Source organism: Jaculus jaculus, chromosome 2 (assembly GCF_020740685.1).
Source record: "Jaculus jaculus isolate mJacJac1 chromosome 2, mJacJac1.mat.Y.cur, whole genome shotgun sequence".
NCBI classification, from domain to species: Eukaryota; Metazoa; Chordata; class Mammalia; order Rodentia; family Dipodidae; genus Jaculus; species Jaculus jaculus.
The window spans coordinates 81,447,772-81,468,348 of record NC_059103.1 but is presented as its reverse complement, the minus strand read 5'-3'; the positions used below and the strand labels follow the sequence as shown (position 1 = coordinate 81,468,348).

At 37.9% G+C, this 20,577-nt stretch overlaps 1 protein-coding gene and 1 pseudogene across 4 annotated transcripts in view; one reads left to right on the top strand and one right to left on the bottom strand.

Annotated features, from left to right (window-relative positions):
* Positions 1 to 20,577, bottom strand: part of Smarcad1 (SWI/SNF-related, matrix-associated actin-dependent regulator of chromatin, subfamily a, containing DEAD/H box 1) — a 105,054-nt gene that overhangs the window by 9,574 nt on the left and 74,903 nt on the right. For all 4 annotated transcript variants that reach the window (XM_045143190.1, XM_045143189.1, XM_045143192.1 and 1 more), the window contains exons 12-23: positions 17,727 to 17,826; positions 16,858 to 16,917; positions 16,679 to 16,754; positions 15,028 to 15,163; positions 13,455 to 13,592; positions 11,577 to 11,672; positions 10,995 to 11,112; positions 10,712 to 10,833; positions 9,308 to 9,496; positions 8,291 to 8,409; positions 4,174 to 4,356; positions 2,851 to 2,960 (exon numbers count right to left, since the gene is read on the bottom strand). In XM_045143190.1, the coding sequence (XP_044999125.1) occupies positions 2,851 to 2,960; positions 4,174 to 4,356; positions 8,291 to 8,409; positions 9,308 to 9,496; positions 10,712 to 10,833; positions 10,995 to 11,112; positions 11,577 to 11,672; positions 13,455 to 13,592; positions 15,028 to 15,163; positions 16,679 to 16,754; positions 16,858 to 16,917; positions 17,727 to 17,826 (1,447 nt within the window). The remainder of the gene's footprint in view (positions 1 to 2,850; positions 2,961 to 4,173; positions 4,357 to 8,290; positions 8,410 to 9,307; positions 9,497 to 10,711; positions 10,834 to 10,994; positions 11,113 to 11,576; positions 11,673 to 13,454; positions 13,593 to 15,027; positions 15,164 to 16,678; positions 16,755 to 16,857; positions 16,918 to 17,726; positions 17,827 to 20,577) is intronic.
* LOC101602502 lies at positions 5,718 to 6,446 on the top strand (annotated as a pseudogene).

The window sequence follows — 20,577 nt, the reverse complement described above, 5'->3', positions numbered from 1 at the left end:
TACAGAGCCATGGTAACAAAAACAGCATGGTACTGGCATAAAACCAGATATGTAGATCAATGGAACAGAACAGAGGACCCAGATGTAAGTCAGGGTTAGGTATAGCCATCTGATCTTTGACAAAAATGCCAAAAATATTCATTGGAGAAAAGATAGCCTCATCAGCAAATGGTGCTAGGAAAACTGGATATGTATCTCTAGAAGGATGAAAACAGATCCTTATCTCTCTCCATGCACAAGAATTAAGTCCAAATGGATCAAAGACCTTAACATCAGACCTGAAACTCTGAAACTGCTAGAGGAAAAAGTAGAAGGAACACTTCAACATATTTGGTCTTGGCAAGGACTTTGTAAATATAACCCCAACTGCTCAGACAATAAAACCACAGCTTAATCGCTGGGACCTAATTAAATCACAAGCCTTTTGTATGGCAAAAAATACTGTGAATAGAGCAGAGGCAACCTACAGAATGGGAGAAAATCTTTACCAGCTATATATCTGATAGAGGATTAATATCTAGGATATACAAAGAACTCAAAAAATTAAACAATAAGAAATCAAACAACCCAATTAAAAATGGGCTAAGGAAGAAAATAGTTCTCAAAAGAAGAAATACAGACATCATATAAACATCTAAAAAAAAGTTCAACATCCCTAGTCATCTGGGAAATGCAGATTAAAACTACATTGAGATTCCATCAGATTGGCTACCATCAAGAAAACAAATGAACATAAATGCTGGCAAGGATGCGGAAATTGAGGAACGCTTCTACACTGTTGGTGAGAATGCAATCTGGTCTAGCCATTATGGAAATCAGTGTGGAGGTTACTAAGATAGCTAAAAATAGATCTACCATATGTCCCAGCTATAGCACTCCTAGGCATATATCCTAAGGACTCGTCTCATTACCTTCGAGATACTTGCTCAACTATGTTTATTGGCGCTCTAGGAAATGGAACCAGCCTAGATGTCCCTCAACTGATGAGTGGATAATGAAGACATGGTACATTTATACAATGGAGTTCTCAGCGGTAAAGAAAAATGAAGTTATGAAATTTGCAGGGAAATGGATGGATCTGGAAAGGATTATACTAAGTGTGGTAACCCAGGCCCAGAAAAATCAAACATTGCATGTTCTCTCTCATATGTAGATCCTAGCTACAAATAACTGGACTTCTGTGTAAGTAAGAAGAAAAGTCAGTAGTATAGGCCAGTAAGCTAGAAAGGAGATATAACGGGAATAGAAAGGGGGGGGGACCTAATAGGATGGTATCATATATATGTAAGTAGAAGAATATTAATGGTAGTGAAAAGGTCTAAGCAAGGTCAGGGGAAGAGACTGAGTAAGGAAAGGTGGAGAGAATGCTAATATAAATTTAAGAGGATATAAATAAGTCATATGGAAACCTACATTTGTGGAAAATGAACACACAGAAGCCATAGATTGTTACTAGAAGATTTCCAATGCCAGGGATAGGATAGCTTCCAGTGAGTTGTTGGCCAGGAAGGTCCCTGATGGCCCCTAAATGTTACAGGCCATTGCTGAGGCCTTTGGTTTCCCACCAGGATTAGATGGTAAGACCCTATTGCTGAAGACCCCACATATTTGGGCTGCAAGGTCACTGAGCTGAAAACCTCTTCCTTGTAGACCAGCTGACAGAAAGCTGGAAAAAGCCATGCTGCACGTAGTTCAATGGGAAAGAGAAATCACCACTGAAGATACTCAACAGTGGACACTACAAGCCTTATATTTGGCCAGCCATGACAAATGTACCCAACAGGTGCAATAGTGGCACAACTGTTGAAGGAAACCAACCGCCCTCTAATTTGGCTGTAGGCCCACTCCATGGGAGGGAATACATCCCTGACACTGGAAACCTACAACAGGGATAGTCATGAGCCCTAGGAATGTAACGTCTGCTGCTGTCTGGCTAAAAGTATATACTATGTTCACCAAACTGCCTAGTAAGCACTTCTCTTAATGTTCATATCCATATACTAGTGCTATTCTCACTTTAGGCTACAGAACCTTCTCTTTTCAGATGGCAGTGACCTTGGGATGACTCAGGAGGTACCATGGTGCTGAAAAAAAGTGATAGAGGAGTGCTCAGCACTGAAATATCTCAATCACACCTTCCATGGCTCAGGGTCAATTGCAGAAGAGGTGGCGGAAAGAATGTAAGAGCCAAAGGAAGGCTAGGACTCCTCACAACATGCTCCTCTAGAGACACAAAATGGCCTGGATATCCATGACCTCAGAGTACCTGACACTACCTACACAAGACCATCAAAATATAAAGAAAAGATCATGACATAAGAATAAAAGACTGATTGATTGAGACAGAGAAGGTATATAATGGAAAGTGGAGTTTCAAAGGGGAAAGTTGGGGGAGGGAGGGAATTACCATGGGATATTGTTTATAATTATGGAAGTTGTCAACAAAAAATATTAAAAAAAAACAACTCTTTAAAAATTAAAATAAAATGGACTGCTTAAAAAAACAACTTGGTCTGGAAGAAATGGCTGTGGTTAATGTGCTTGCCTGAAAAACCAAAGAACCCAGGTTCAATACCCTAGGACCCACATAAGCCAGATGCACAAGGTGGCACATGCATCTGGGTTCATTTGCAGTGGCTGGATGCCATGGCATGCCTATTCTCTCTTTCGCAGCCTCTTATTTTCTCTCTCAAATAAATAAATAAAAATAAATAGCTTTCAAAACAAAGAACTCATGGGCTAGAGCAAGACCCTACCTGGAAAAATAAAAAAATAAATAAAAAACCTTCAAACTTTCTTATCCCCTTATACTGGTCAATTTGTATTTAAATATTAGTATGCAAAGCTTACCTTCATCTACTGTAGTCATATCTTGCTCTAGTTTCAACTTCTGTTGGTTAATTTTTAGCATTGATTCTTCAATTGTTCCTTGGCTTATTAATTTAATAACTAATACTTCTCTAAAAACAAATGCATGATATATCCATGGGTCATTAATACAATTTAGATATATATCAACTATGCCTACAGGTTCAATACAAATAATTTGAAAATTATAATACATAGTTAAATTTTAAATTTTCATTTGTTTTTTCCAAGATAGGTTGTCGCTATAGCCCAGGCTCTCCTGGAAGTCACCATGTAGTCTCAGAGTGGCCTGAAACTCATGGCGATCCTCCTGCCCCTGCCTCCTAAGTGCTGGGATTAAAGGTGTGTACCACCACACCCAGCTTTAACTTTTAAATTCTTCATAAAACTATATGACAATGGGCTAGAGATTTAGCTCAATGATCTCTAGAACTTGACTAGATAGATAATTTTTATGTGTTTAGATATGATGTGTATTTGTAAAAAATATGCTTTCCTTGTGAAGTTCTAAGAAACAATTTTATAAAAGCAGTAATGTAAAAGCCTTGATAGCAGGTACTGATAAAAAAAAATTTGTCCACAAATAGAGAAATGTCTTTTGGAAATAAAGAATATTCCACAAGGAATATACGAAAGCACTTTTATGATCCAGTGATCTATGTCATAACTTTTGCCTAAAATCCTACAGAACTCTACTTCCTGAAGGTAACAAGGAAGCAATAGTATGTAAACACTACCTTTTCTAGTTTGCAGCCCAGATGTCTGTGAAACTGGAGCTGGCCTAAAATTTACTCCACAGGTCAGGTAGGACTCAATTTTGTGGCAATCCTCCTGCCTTAGCCTTCCAAGAACTGGGATTACAGATAGAGCCACCATACTCAGGTTCTAATCTTTCTCAAGGAAGGTATACTATAGATACTGTATCCACATCAATTGAAGGGCTATTTCTTATGAGTGTGGGAGTTAACGACTAGAAAATGAGTAAGCTACACAGTGGAGGTCACATTCAACATATACTGGTATAAAAACACACCAGCAGCTATATTTTGCTGGAAAAATGAAAACTAAGAACATCTAACATACTATATCCTATTTTTGATTTTTTTGAGGTAGTGTCTCACTTGGGCCCAGGCTAATATGGATCTCACTCTGTAGCCCCAGGCTGGCTTTAAACTCATAGCAATACTCCTACCTTAGCCTCCCAAGTGCTAGGCTTAAAGACATGTGCCACCACACCCAGCCTAACAAAACTATATTCTAATAGTCTGAAAAATTTTAAAATACGTTTTAACTGAAAATACTTACTTAGTCTGGCCCACTCTATGGCATCTATCCTCTGCTTGCTTGTCATTATAAGGATTGCAATCAATATCATGAAGTATAACAACATTCGCTGAAGTCAGATTTATTCCTAATCCACCAGCTTTTGTTGACAAGAGAAATACAAAGATATCCATATCGGTATTAAACTCATCAATTAGATGAATCCTATAAGACAAAAGGATTAGAATTAGTTTCATGAACAAGTACACAAGAAATTATAACTGAAGACTGGCATAGTAGCACACACCTTTAATCCCAGCACTCAGCAGGGTGAGCTAGGAGGATTGATTGCCCTGAGGTCAAGACCATCCTGAGCTACAGAGTGAGTTCCAGGTCAGCCCGTGTTAAAGTGAGATTCTACCATAAATAAATAAATGAAAAACTGAAAACAACCTAAAAACTCACAACATGCTCTTCACCATGAGCTTCTTTTCTCTTTTCTTATAACTTCACTGAGGGATCCTCTCAATTTGCATACTGCTTTTCTATACTAATGTTCTTTCAGTTAGTTATGACTTTAGCATTGAGATATAATTAATTTGTTCTTCCATTACTTCTAATGTATCTAAACCTTATAAATCCAATCTTTAATAACCTCAGAAGTCTTGACAACTGCTACTGGTAGACAGCAATTTGTCAGACTGTGATGGTTGATAATGCCAACTTTGATAGGACAGAATTCCCTGAGAGGGACTACGTAGATTAGGCTAATTAGACCCTTTAACTGGACAGCAGCATTCTGTGGGCTGGGGTCCTGAACTGTATGAAATCTGTCTTTCTGACAATGTGAACCTGCCTTCCTGTTTCTGCCATGCTTTTCTGGTCACAATGGATTCTACTCTCTGGAACCTTAAGCCAAAATAAACTCTTCCTTCCCTAAGGTACTTCTCGTCAGCTATTTTGTTCCAGCAATGAGAAAATAACTGACACACAGATGAACCAAGAACAGCAAGATCAAACTCCATATAAAACGCTTCCATTACAGTTCACCCTTATGCTAGTATAGGGACAAGTCACTTTAGCTGACAAAGCCAATCAACAGGGCTGGAGAAGTGGCTTAATGGTTAAGATGCTTGCCTGTGAAGCCTAAAGACCCAGGTTTGAATTCGCAGTATCCATGTAAGCCAGGTTCACAAGGTGGCATATGCATCTGGAGTTTGTTTGCAGGGGTTAGAGGCCCTAGAGTGCCCATTTTCTCTGTCTGCCTCTGTCTTAAGTATTTAAAATATTTTTAAGAGCAAATCAGCATACATAATGCCATTCAAACACAGTAAAAAAAATGGAATTCCATCTTTTTTTTTAAAGCTATAAGAACTTTTCTGATTTTTTGAGACAAGGTCTCACTGAGTAATCTAGACTGGCTTTGAACTTGCAAGCCTTCTGCCAAATAAGAACCTTTTTCAAAATGCCTGATTAACCTCAAAGTATGAAAAGTCCAAGACTAACACAATGTTGATTAAAGATAATGTCCTTCTCTCCTGCCTCCTTTGCTTATGGTGCTGTGGTTCGCAGAGGAACTCAGGCATGGTGATGAGGTCCTGGGCCTCCTCATTACTGTGGGACGAAGAGCATGAGGAGATCAAGGAGACTGGCTTTTCCCACCGTCAGATTACTCGCCTCTACAGCCGGTTCACCAGCCTGGACAAAGGAGAGAACGGGACTCTCAGCCGGGAAGATTTCCAGAGGATTCCACAACTTGCCATCAACCCCTTGGGAGACAGAATCAGCAATGCCTTCTTTTCAGAGGGAGAAGACCAGGTAAACTTCTGTAGATTCATGAGAACTCTGGCTCATTTCTGACCCATTGAGGATAATCAAAAAGCAAAGACGTGAATGGACCAGAACCACTCAATAGCCGAGGCAACAAAATGCACTTTGCTTTTAGACTATATGTTTTGGATAAAGATGACAAGACCTCCTGTGATGAGTTGTTGCAGGTCCTACGCATGATGGTCAGAGTCAATATCTCAGATGAGCATCACAGGGCAGCATCATAGACAGGACCATCCTGGAAGCTGATCAGGATGGAGACAGTACCATATCTTTCATAGAATTTGTTAAGGTTTTGGAAAAGGTAGATGTTGAACAGAAAAGGAGAATCCAATTTCTTCACTAAAAGGGCAGAGACACATTGTGCTTGCTTTCAAGTATCTAAGAACTGAAACCTAAGCATCCTCTTCTTCTCCAGCCCCACCTCACCTTGTCATCTCCTTTCTCCCAGGGTATGGCTCTTGCATGACAGCCCCACATCTCTTCTGTCCACATAGACCTACCCTTGTGTATAAACAGGGTGTTACAGAGTGGTGCCCTCAGCCCATGTCTGTTCAGTATCCATCCACCAGTTCTTCATGTGCAAGTACATTTCTCCCTGTTCTGCTGTTGAGTGATATCTATTCATCCATCCAGTTGAGGAAATGAAAGACTCATGCCAAGAACCAGCCAGCAAAGCTGCCAGTGGCTGGAGACCACAGCCATGCTGCCTTCCATGCTTCCCTCCTTCCAAGGGTTCAGTGTGCTCCTGTGTCCTTTGCTTCCTATTTCCCTGTCACACAGACTTGCATTTGCTCCTGTTTATTGCACCTCAAGATTCTTTCTGTTGTAGTAGAAAATCCAGGCTCTGCTGTTAAATCCATTTCTGGTTTGGCAGAATTGTTCAGGAGCCTGGAAGTTTTGTTCTATTTCACTTCATGGGTCTCTTAGTGTTGCCTCTCCTGGAACTATTCAGTACCTGGTACTCCTCTTGGAAGAATGAGGCTCTCTCATGGTCCCCTGCACAGCACTGTCATCAAATGCTTTGCGGTGAACATGTCCTTCTTGGAAGGCGGCCTTGGTGGAATGTGGAGAGCCATGTTTCCTAGGTGGCTCCCAGGTCACTCTATCTCCAGCTGCTGATTCTCTGCTTACAACCTTACATGGCTCCTTATTACAAGTGATGATCCAGAAAAGGGTCGTTGCCTGCAGGTTTGTTTTGCTTCAGGACACTGTCATCAGCAGAGTGACTGCTGACATGTGCTTGGGAACTGCTCAAGGTTTACTGAACATGGAGGTGAGGCACCCTGTAAAGCTGCCTGCATCCACTATGCAGCAAACAGACTAGGGTGCTACAGAAGGCTATGCAAGACATGGAAACAGTTCTTTAGCAATTAAATTGCTTTAAAAAATGGGCAAAGTTAGGAACCGGGGACTGGCCAGGTTGGGTGGCTTAAGTATATATAAATGGGTAATTCTTTATGAATTATCAATCTGACTTTGTGATCAAACAATGTATAGGAATTGAATTGTCTGATACTGATGTGTTATAGAGGTACTTCAGAGGCTTCTTAATTTACATATTTAAAGTTCCTAAGATTATATCATCCCTTTGGCTGTATAGTAAACTGTTTTAATCCACAGTTGTGCCTTATTGTCACATCAATTGTATTCCTTAGTCCATTAAAAACTACTTATGGTTAAAACAAAACAAAACAAAACAAAACAAAACAAAACAAAACAAAATGTCCTTTAAACTTTGAATGTTCAGAGCTAGAAAGGAAGCTCAGTGCTATAGCACTTGTCTAGCATGTGCAAGGCCCTGGGTTCAATCCCCAAAATTTCAAAAAGTAAATTAAGATACTATACAATAAAATGGGAAATTCTAAATAGCATTCCATTCTTGTAGCTATGTCAAAATACATATTCATGTAATTCTGGCAAAAAGAACTAAAAAGATAATAACTTGAAATAACCAAACCTAAGATTCAAAGCAACAAATTTATTTCTTTCCTTTTTTCTTTTTCATAGTTATGTACAAAGTGTGTATATAGCCATGTTGGTATCATCATTAGCCTCCTCCCTGTCCTCCCTCCTCCGAAGGGACCTCCTTGTTGGGGAACATGGGTTGTGCATTGTAGGGGTAGCAGCCATCAGTTATGGGGAAGTGGCAATGTCTCTGTGCATAATGTCCCAACTTATGGCTGTAACAATCTTTCCTCCCCCTCTTCTGTGAATTTCCCCGAGCCATGTCAAAGCAACAAATTTCTATCAAGTGCTGTATGCATTTAAAATGGTCACAAATACATAAGTGAGTGATACTCTAAAACTAAAGTGAAATAATACCAACCTTTCAGATATTTGAGTCTTTCCATCTAATCTGAGGTACCTGTGCTGATGATGTTTTAAGAGAACTTCTAAAATATCCAGCATCATGGTAAACTGGCTGAATAAAACAACTCTATCACCCTGTGAAAACATATGTACAGATTACAAACAGGAAAATAAAATATTCTATTATTCCTAGTCTTGATAGCTCTAAATAATTAGGATTATTTCAAAGACCATTTTGGCAACATTTTAGGGGAAAAAAAAAAAACACGCCTGTAATAAACTATTTAATGATCAATTGTTTTATAAGTAAAAATCTAATGAAAATTTAGACAATTTTTTTTTTTTTTAATTTTAGGGCTAGGGAGATGGCTTAGCGGTTAAGGTGCTTGTCTGTGAAGCCTAAGGATCCAGGTTCGATTCTCCAGTACCCACATTAGGCAGATGCACAAGGTGGCACATATGTTTGGAGTTTGTTTCCAGTGGCTAGATAGAGGCCCTCTCTACCTTTCTTTCTCTCTTAAATAAATAAATAAATAAATATTATAAGAAAGAAAAACAAAATTTCTTATTTTAACTTACATATAAATAATTACTTTAACTTCTAAATTTAAGTAGGGCATTTAAGTTTCAGTTTTGAAATTAAGGGCAGTAAATTATTATTCCCTTTTCAAAACAGAACTGTTATCATTAAATGTGAACAACTATGACATTGCTATTTGGATGATAACCTTACAAATTTAAGCTAATTCACATAAAGCACAATATTCCTTGCAAAAACTATTTAACAACTATCATCCTCAAAATACTAAATAAAGTAGCAATCAAATAGGTAACACTTTTAAATAATGATAAGATTAAAAACAAATAAACATAAATGTATTTTTTTACTGTTCTGGAATCCCAAAAAGAGTCAAAGAAATAACCAGCTAAATATATGAACATGTGATCAAAATTTCCAAACATTAGGCTTTAGGCTTCAAGAATACCAATTCACAACAGAAATGCATTAAAAAGCTCTATTTTATTTAAATACCTTCTGCTTTAATTCAGACAAGATGCATCCTAAAACTCGGAATTTCCCTGAGTCTAAAATCAAATCCATGTCTAACTGGAAATTATTAATGTGCCGGTATTGTTTACAGAGTACATGAAGTTCAAAGTCTGTCATGACTTCCATGTCTTCAAAGATTAGGTCAGGGTTAGCTTCACAATGTGTAGGTTCCTTTAAAATTAGACAACAAAAATACACTTCAAAATGGAAATAATTTAGCAATAGACAGCAGTATTAATTATAGGTTCATAAAGGAGAGGAAATGCTTAATATTCTAGATAGCATATTGACATATTTACAGATGAAATCATTTTCTCATTCTATTCTAATGTGTCCCATCATAATAGTCAACACTGGCATATAACACACACTTCTCCCTTGCTATGTAAAAAGCTCAAGTAGGTTATTAAGTTTTAATCTTATTTCAATACTAATATTCATTGACTCAAATCATGAAGTAATTAGAATTATTATACAATTCTAAAATTTAGTTTGAAATAATCCTGGCAAAGCTTCTAGTAGTCCCTGAATAGAATAGGGTGAAAGTAACATGGGAGGAGCATTTCAGATAGCAACTGTTTTTAATTTTATTGTTTGAAATTAAAGTAAGTTTAAAATAAAACTAAAAAACTTAAAACAGACTGCATTTAACATGGATCTGTAAGGTGAAACAGGAATAAGGTGTTAGAGGAAAACAAGGCAAAAACAGAGACTAAAATGATAATGACTAAAATGATAAAGACAAAATACAATATAGGAGAAGCAAAATGAAGAAAATCAATAGAAAATGACATCATGTAGGACACAAAACACACAGGATCTTTGTAAGGGATTTTTTTTTCTTTTGTTTTCTTTTATCAAGGTAGGGACTCACTCTAGCTCAGGCAGATCTGGAATTTACTTTGTAGTCTCAGGGTGGCCTTGAACTCTAGGTGACTCGACTACCTCTGCCTTCCATGTGCTAGGATTAAAGGCATGAACCACCACACCTGGCATGTAAGGGATTTTTAAAAATGTGTTATGGAAGTCTGGTGTGCAGTTCAGTAATTAGCAAAGTCCTTGTAAAGTACCAACCAGTAAGTACTTTAGGCTTCATAGGCAAGAATGACACAACTCTGATAGTGAAAAACCAGGCATGGACAACACAAACAGGTATGATGGTATTATAAGAAAACTTTATAAAACCAGTTATTGCCCTAAGGCCATCCTTCTTGCTTTCTTGTCTGACAAGGTATTTGGGGGATGCACCACAGCACAGTGGTAGATGCTTACTTAGCACTTGTGAGCACAATGGGTTCATTCCCTGGATTTCAGCTCAACAACCACCCATCTCTGTATTTAACAGTACTAACAGAGAACAGTGTTGGTCTCATGTAAATCCCTTACCTTTAGCATAAGCTGTGACATCTCCTTCAGTTTTTCAGGTGTGTAATATTGCCGATGTAATAAAGGATGGTTGGCCATTTTTCTCAATTGCATCATGACATTGCACATTTCTGTATTTTTTTCTGTGATGTAAGAGAATGAAACAAAAAGTCAAAGTGATATCCATTTAAAGTATATCTCAATTTTAAAGGCTTTAACTTATTACTTCAAATTCCAACCTTTTTGTAAATGAACAAAGCAAAATGTACCCCAGTACAAGATGTTTTTAACAGTCAGATTATACCTAGGTTATTAATAGACTTTTTCAATCTGTTGAAAAGACCCATGTAGAGTTGTTCTTGCCGCTCTGACATTGCACACAGCTCAATTTGATCTTTCTTAGGGGGTAGTTGCTTCAGAACCTGGAAATGGAGAAAAACAAAATTAAAAAATAAATAAATAAAAGGGCTGGAGAGATAGCTTAGCGGTTAAGGGTTTGCATGTGAAGCCTAAGGACTCAGGTTCAAGGCTAAGATTCCCCAGGACCTATGTTAGCCAGATGCACAAGGGGGGACACACGTCTGGAGTTTGTTTGCAGTGGTGGTAGGGCCTGGCATGCCCATTCTCTCTCTCACTGCCTCTTTCTCTGCCATTTTCAAATAAATAAATAAAAATAAACAAAAAAAATTTAAAAAAAAAAAAGAGTGGGCATGCCAAGTGCTCTAGCTGGTGTATAAAAACTCCAGATGGATATGCCACCTTGTGTAATAGCTGGCTTTATGCAAGTACTGGGGAATGAACCTGGGTTCTTTGACTTTGTACGCAAGCACCGACTAAGCTATCTCTCTATCCCATAGTTTAATAATTAAAAAGCAAATAGAATTACCTCTTCTTTCACTCTTCTGAGAATGAATGGCTTTATAATCTGTTTTGCATGTGCAATTCTTTCCTTTTCATATATACTCTGCTCATCAGCTGACTTCTAACAAAAATAAAAACATCCTTGTAGAAATGATGTCCACAAATAATCACAACAGTACACTAATACATAACATGAAAACCACCCACAAACTGGGCTTGGTAGCAACACATCTATAATCAGAAGTCATCTTATTAGGCTACATGTCAAGTTCAAGACCAATTTCACCTCCCACATTAAAACATAAAATGCTTTTCCACAGACAATTCATTCCAAATGAACATTTCCATTTTTGACTGACTGTTTCAGGGACAGTGGCTCTTTTGCCCTATGCAGTGATATGGATCACTCATGGCCTCGGGTATGCAAGGTAAGTGCTCTATCCTGAAGTTTGAATTCTGGGCTGTAATACACTTGAAGCTCCATATGTATATTGAGTTTTTGTGATTTTACATGAGGTAATTATGAATTTCAATGATGTAACAAATTTGAACTGCACTAAATTAGTATTTAGAACCAACCAAAAAATTCAGTCATTAACTGGCTAGCTACCTTTCATGAAATAAAAATGCACACATGGAGATACATCACCAGAAGATACTGAACAGTGGACACTGCAAGCCTTATTTGGCCAGCCAGGCCAAATGAGCCAACAAGTGCAATAGTGGCACTCTGTCATGGTGGAAACCAATTGCCCTCCAATTGGACTGGAGGCCCACTCCAAGGAAGGGAATACATCCCTGATGCTGAAAACTTGAAAGAGGGGTAGACATGAGCCCTAGGAGCGCAACATCTGCTGATGTCTGGATAAATGTATATACTATGCTTATCAAACTGCCCAGTAAGCAGTTCTCTTAATATTCATACCCTTATATTAATGCTGCTCTCACTTTGGGTAGAGATTCTTCTCTTTTCAGATGGCAGTGACCTTGGGATGACCCAGAAGGTATCATAGTGCTGGAAAGAAGTGACTGGAGTACTGAGTAACATCTCAATCTCACCTTCCAAGGCTAAGGGTCTAATGCGGAAGAATGTAAGAGCCAAAGGGTAGGACTCCCTCCAACGTGCTCCCTCCAGACAAAAAATGGCCTTGATATCCATGACCACATAGTGCCTGACACTACCTACACAAGACCATGGTATTACCATGGGATATTTTTTATAATCATGGAAAATGTTTAAAAATTTGAGAAAAAAATAAAATAAATACATCAAAAAACAAAATAAAATAAAATGTACATGTGTTTAGAGGGGAGGGAGTAAGGAGAGAAAGGGTGAAACAAAGAGAACATTTTTCTGCACCAGTTATGTATGTATACATCTTCCTATGTGTGGAAAAGACAGGTGACAACCTCAGATCTTATTTTCAAGAATACTAGTTGTTTGTTTGTTGTGTGTTTTTGTGAGCTTTTATTTCCTTACATGAAATGTCCCTTAAAACTAACACAGCTTCATACAAATCATAGGGACTAAAGCTAAGGAATAGCAGTAAGCCAAAACTGGTGATTCTGGAGAATTCCATAGTAAAATTTTATTCTAACATGTAACAAGGTTCCTCTGGATCTCATAAAACCTGACAGACAATGAATGCTCAAGTTGTGTACCAAGTGGGAAGGGCAGGGTATTATTAAACATTCTTAAGTTTTAGCCATTGATCAGAGAAGTTGCTAATTTTAGCCTCCATGTAATACAGTTGATTTGCATTCAAATACAGAAGTATGGATTACTTTAACTTACTTCATAGAGTATACACACTATGGAACAGAAACAAAAGACAAAAGTGCAAACAGCCCTAGTAAAGTGGACCACCACGTTTGGAGAGAGAGAAAATGCATGCATACTTACCGTCTTAGAAGAAAACATTCTTCGGATCTCACTGGTGCTGCTACTAAACATGTGTGGCATAACAAAGTTCAACAGTGACATGAGTTCCAACAGGTTATTCTGCACTGGTGTACCTGTGAGCAGTAAACGGTTGTTTGCCTATGAATAAAAAAAAATTAAGATCAGTCTTTGTTTTGTTCAAGAGCCACATTCCCTTCCTGTCTCCTTCACCCGATGAAGGTGTCGGGGGAAGAGGAAAATCAGTAACTTTACATCTGTGATGAAAGAAATAATTAGATACTTGATGTCTGCTACTATCATCTTTGCAGTCAAGGCAAAATGTAAAGACCACTGGTCATATTTTACATGCAGTAACTTGTATCATCTAACTTTTATAAGATAAAAAGAGAAAAAGTATATTTGATATTTACCTTTTCACATAGAAATTAAGGCTAGTTTACTATGTGTTAAGGATAGTTTGTATAGGCTGGGAACACAGCTCTGTCAATAAAGGGCTTGCCTCAAAACCACGAGACCATGTATTCAATCCCCAGTATGCATATAAACATATCAGGTATGAGGGGGGTGCACACTTGTAATCCTATAGTGGGGAGTGGAAACAGGAGCATCCCTGAGGCTCACTGACAAACAAGTCTAGCCTTCTTGGCAAGCTTGTCAGTGAGAGACCTAGCCAGAAAAAAGTGGATGGTATTCCTGAGGAGTGACACCTGAGGTTGTCCTCTTGCTTCTATGCCTACATGCATGCATGCTCACCACATACATATGCATGCATGTGTACACATGATAAAGAATCACTTTAACATCTTTAAAGGACTATTAAAAAGAACAAAACTGAGTTGGAGGGATGGCTTAGTGATTATTGCTGTGTGAGGCCAGCCTGAGACTTCATAGTGAATTCCAAAGTTAACCTGGGCAAAGTGGGACCCTACCTCAAAAAAAAAAAAAAAAAAAAGAGGGCTACAGAGATGGCTTAGCATTTAAGGCACTTGGCTTTGAAACCTAAGTACCCAGGTATGGACCCAAAGTACCCATATAAGCCAGATGTACAAGGTGGTACATATGTCTGGAGCTTGCTTGCAGTGGCTAAAGGCCCTGGTGTGCCTATTCTCTCTCTTAACTGCCTCTTTCTCTCTCTCAAATAAGTAAAGAAATATTTGTATTTTAAAAAAGGAACAGAATAGAACAAAGAATACATTACAGAAGCCACAAGCATGAAACTTGAGCATCTGACCATTTATAGAACAAAGTTACTGAAATGCTATATTTTTAAATTAACATAATTTTTTTTTAATTTAATTTATTAGTTTTCTTTTCAGTAAATACAGGCAGTTTGGTACCATTATTTAGGCTCATCTGTGATCTACCCCCTCCCACTAGACCCTCGTTATTGAAAATGGGTCGTGCATTGTGGAGTTAGCCCCCAGTTATTAGTATGATAAATGTCTCTGAAAATCATGACCCAACATGTAACTCTGACATTCTTTCCGCCCCCTCTTTCGCAAGATTTCCCTGAGCCATGTTGGGTTAAAATTTTATTACGGCTTAGAACACTTCACAAATCACTCTGTCTTACATTAATTGTCATAAGGTGCTGATAGCGGATGGAGCCCATATTCTTCAGCATATGGCCCTCATCAAAGATTGCATAATTAAGTTTTAGCCGTCGAAAGAGACTACGGTCATCAGAGCTGCTTATTGCACAATTATACCTGTCACCAAAAGAAAATAAATTTTCTGAGATTATACTTTTAGGACCTTGGAGTATATTAGGAAGGAAAGTTATTTAAAATTATTTTCTTTTGATGTTTCTAATAGCTAGTCTCTCAAGGACAGAAGAAAACCCAGTTAGTACTGAAATAGTGATATATTTCTAATCATAATATATGTACATGTGATCAAATTAAAAGCTTCAGTGCCTAACTAGAAAAAATTTAAACATTATTATTACTAGACAACTTTTACACCCTTGGGAAGCAGGCAAATTGAGTATTTTTATAAAGAATCTGTATTGTTATATACTGTATTGCAAAGCTTATTACATACTTCTAACCGAGTTTCTATTTTTAGGAACCAGAAGGGCTGGAGAGATGGCTTAGAGGATAAAGGTACTTGCCTACAAAACCTGCTGCCCTGGGTTAGATTCCTAGTACCCATGTAAAGGCAGTTACACAAAGTAGCCCATGCAACTAGAGTTTGTTTGCAGTGGCAAGAGGCCCCAGCATGCCAATTTATTCTAACTGTGCTTGCAAATAAATGAAAAAAAAAAAAAATTAAAGAAAGAAGCAGAAAAAAAACAAAACAAAACATGGAGCCAAAAAATGTTTTACAATTAAAACATTAACTGGCATGATGACACATGCCTTTAATGCCAGAACTCAGAAGGCAGAGGCAGCAGAATTGCTGTTGAGTTCAAGGCCAGCCTAGGACTACAGGGTGAGCTCCAGGTCAATCTGTGCTAGAGTAAGACCCTACTTCTACAAAAACCAACTAACCAATCAACCAAAAAAAAAAAGAAAAGAAAAAAAGAAAAAAAAATCAAAAACAAAAAACCAAACAAACAAAAACAAAAACTGACAGCAGAGATCAAGAAACTATAGTTAACAGCCAAAAGTACTAGGAGGTCCATTTGATTAAAACAAAATGAGGGCTGGGGACATGGCTCAGTTGGTGAAGTGCTTGGTTAGCATGAACTTAACACTGAGTTCTGTCCCAGGCATGGTGCTGGTCATCCTTAGCTTCATACTGAGTTGGAGCTGAGCCTGGCCTAAAGTTCCTTCTACAACCCCCTGCCCCCCCCCCAAAAAAGAATGAGAGCTGGGGCCATGGTGCTCAAATGGTATACTAGATTAAGTTCCCAGGACCATATACAACCAGGCAGTAGCATGTTTCAATCAACACAAGTTGGAGGCAGGAAGATTAGGGATGTTCTAAGTCATCCTCAACTAAATAGTAAGTTGGAGGCCAGCCAGGCCTATGAAACCTTGTCTCAAACAAACAAAAAAAGAACTTCATCTTTATCACCGTTATTCTGCTCTAATTCAAGTGTGACCACTGTCAGTGAGCTGATGTGCTACTAAATATCTTAGTCTCCTTACACAGCATATGAAAACTTCCTTCATCTTCAGCAACTCCTTCACTTTTGTTGTAAGTTCATAGCATAAACTCTCCTATAAGTAAGGATTTCACAAAATTCTCTCCCTACCCCCAAACTTCTCAATACTTACGTAGTGACAATAACATTGTAATCTTCATATTTACTATGAATGTTAAATCTAATTTGCTTACGTTCTTCTTGAGAACCTAGGAGTTAAAAATGAAACACATTTTAATTACATTTATTGTTTTATTATATAATTCAATTCTGAGGAAATTCCCAAAGTAAAAGAAAATGACAAATTCTTACCATAGTAACAGAGCACATTTAAAGTGGGGCACCATAAATTAACTTCTCTTAACCAGTTATCTATGAAATAAGAGGGTTTATGTTTACAAAGTCAAACAATTAAGTTTGAAAAGTTATTCTTTGATAAAATATAAACAAACAAATCTGCTTTCATAACAGACACTCAATTATTACTATCTGTGATGAAATAGGAGGTTCTGAAGGGGATCAAAGCAAGGGGCAAAGGACAGAAGGCCACCCATTAGAAGTGATTATTCCACCTTAGAGATGGGTACATTCTACATCTACATGCACAAAAGTTCTCACTCTAACTTCTATGGCAAAATTAATCAAGGAAAAACTAAAATGAAATACTGAGATTCAACAAATCTTTACAAAGTTGGGTACAGCATGGTTCCAGCTCGTTATGAGGTGAAGAATCACTTGAGCCCTAACAGTTTGAAGCAAGCCAGAACTCACAGCAATCCTCTTACCATAGCTGGCACCAAGGTGTGCAACACCACTACAGCTTTCTTACTTTTTTAAAAAAAATAAAAACATTTTCATGTGCTTCAAACTCAATATATACTTGGGGATGACTTTCAATTTCTGATTTTAAAGCCTCTACTTTTGAAGTGCTGGATATGCAGGCATGTGCCACCATGCCCAGTTCTTCTTACTCTCAAAATAATGTGAAAGCATTACAAAGCCAAAATAATTATATCATGGTCTTGAAAAAAAGAAAAAGAAATAAACTACCAATACAATCAAACATACATATGTACATCTACACAAAGGAAAAAGTAGGAGGCGGAAAAATTAATATTCACTACCATCTACCAAGATAAAACATTATGAAGAGGTAAAGCAGATTTCTTGGTATTACATACCTATTGTTGAGGCTGGAACAACAATCAAATGAGGCCCTCTATTACCCTCCTGATACAGGTATGCCAGAAAGGCAATGGCTTGAATGGTTTTTCCTAGGCCCTAAAATTAAACAAACAAAAATATGCGAAATCTAAAATTGAACAAAAACTTATTTAAAAATATAAAAGCTTTTGAAAAGAATACTTCATGCTATATTCACATTTGATTTCCCTTCATACACTCTTGAGAATTTCTAGCAAGTGCTTACTTCTAAAATAAATTGATTATAACCTTTAAATGATGCCATACTTACTTTAATGAATGGAATGGATGGGTCTTAAGTGCTGGTTACATATGATACATAAGATAGGAATACTTTTCAATCACATAGGCAAAGTCTACTTTTGGTTATTGTTTATACATACCAAATATTCAATTTTCCCTGTAAACACTGAAGACCATGTACAACTAACTAGAGTTAAACACATGCCTATGTTATTACCCAGCAATTCCACTCTTGTACATAGTAACAAGGTGAATCTCAGTGATACTGTTACCCTCAAATGAGCCAGACAAACAGTACATATGCTGCACATGTGATTCAACTGAAACATCAGCCCCTTGTCAGAATTGAGGTGGGTAGAGCTGGGGGGGGGGGGAATGGCTCCCACCTATAATCTCAGCATTTAGAAGGTAGAGTGAGTCTGAGGACTGGCAGGTCACCTTAAGGTACAGTGTGAGTGGGGAGGGAAGGGAAGGAAAGCCTACTAAAGGGAGTTATAAAATGAATTGTCTGCACCCTCCAAATATAAACACTTAAGTCTTAACCCCCAATTATGACTATATTTAGAGAAAGGGCCATTAACATACAGAAATTCAGATTAAATGAGGTTATGAAGGTGATACCCTAATCTAACAAAAATAGTGTCCATATAAAAAGACAGACTACAGGGCTGGAGAGATGGCTTAGCAGTTAAAGCATTTGACTGCAAAGCCTAACGACCCAGGCTCATTTCCCCAGTACTTACATAAGCCAGATGCGCAAGGTGGCACACGCGCCTAGAGTTTATTTGCAGTAGCTAGCGGCTTTGGCATTCCCATTTTTTCTTTCTCTCACTGTCTATTTCTCTCTCTCTTCCAAATAAACTAAATAAACATACATACATACATACATACATACATATTTTAAAGACAGACTACAAAAGAAAAACAAACAGAGACCAGGACTTTGGGGGACATTCTGGTTGTCTGCAAAACAAGAGAAGTCTCAAGGGAAAAAAAAAAAAAAAATCCTAAGAGCCTGGGGGACTTCCAGGTAAAATGGCTGCATTGCAGCCATGCCAAAGCAGCCTAGAGAGGGAAATGAACAGAAACATGGCAAAATACACTTTTAAAGTATAGGTGTGTAAGTTACTATCAACCACAGCAGAGAAGCAGGAGAGACCAAGATCTTCCAGAAAGGAGGAAATAGGCCAGTATTCTGCCAAGTGGCCCCAATCCGCAAGCCCACCCAGCGGTGCCGAGCTGCAGGAGCAGATACAAGATGAGGGGATTTTCCACTCATATCAGGCTCTTCACAAAGCCAAGAAACCTGAAGGGATAACAGCAGAGACCAGCTGAGCAGTCGCTGAAGGAGATACAAAAGGGACCAGCTGAGCAGATCCAGTAAGACTCCAGTCACCCTACAAAGTCTCTCATACCCAACCATCAGGGCGCTGAATGGCCTGAGAACTCATTCACCCCCAGCCACCCTCTGCAAGGGTTCAACGTGGGCACTCAGCGTTGGTGAGATTGGAAGCCATCCCGAAAGGTAACAGGCCCTCCTTATACAAAGCCAGATACATAGGTGTACACTGAAAGTGCTAATCTATCTTTCCAAATTAGGAAAGCTTATGTATTATATTTGAATGATTATTGTTGCCTTTGACATTTCCTGATTTATAGGGCCTTTGTCTTTTTCTTCACTCACTATTGAGGGCAAGGACTGACTAGCCCCAGGCTGATTTAGAACCCATTTCAGACTATAAATCTCAACCTCTTGTTGACAGGTGTGGAGCAACACATACCTTTAGGGGGACTTTGGCTTTATTAGATTATCTGTTTAGTTTAATCCCAACACTTATATAAATACTCTGGCTGGTTTTGATTGAATATCTATACTGCTCAGTTGAATTTAGAATTTGACAGTAATTTGCTTCAACAAGCCTACTACAATACTCGAATAGCATGCAAACTCAACTTCTGCTGTTTCTCTTAGAATGCAAGAGGTAAACCTATACTGAAGATATATATCAGATTTACACAGCTAAGAACAGTGCAGATTAGAAAACTCAAACATCAAATTAACTCAAGATGCGAAAATCTCTACACTATAATACAAGAAACACAAAAAAAAATCAAGACAATACAATCACATCAGAAATTATTAATCCATCAGAAATGACCCCCCAGTGAGACTGTTTTAGATGAAATGCCTGACAAAGATTTTTTTTAAAAAAATGGTATTATCTATACTCAAAGAAATCAAAGAAGAAATAAAAGGAATCAAGGAAGAAAACACATAAATCAAAGAAGGAAACATACTCCTGAAGGAGAACACAGGAAAACAACTTAATAAAATAAGGAGGTCATTACAAAACATGAGTAAGCAAATAGAAATAATGAAAAGAAATACCAATAAGAAATACTATAAATGAAAAAAGAGTAAGCCAAGTAGAAAACTCTAGAGTCTGACCACTAGGATGATCAAGGAGAGGACAGACTATATAAGCTACAAGACCAGGTGACAGATCTAATACAGTCCAACAAAGAAAAAGACAAACTAATAGGAAGGCATGAATGGGAATTTCAAGACATTCAGAGCACTATAAA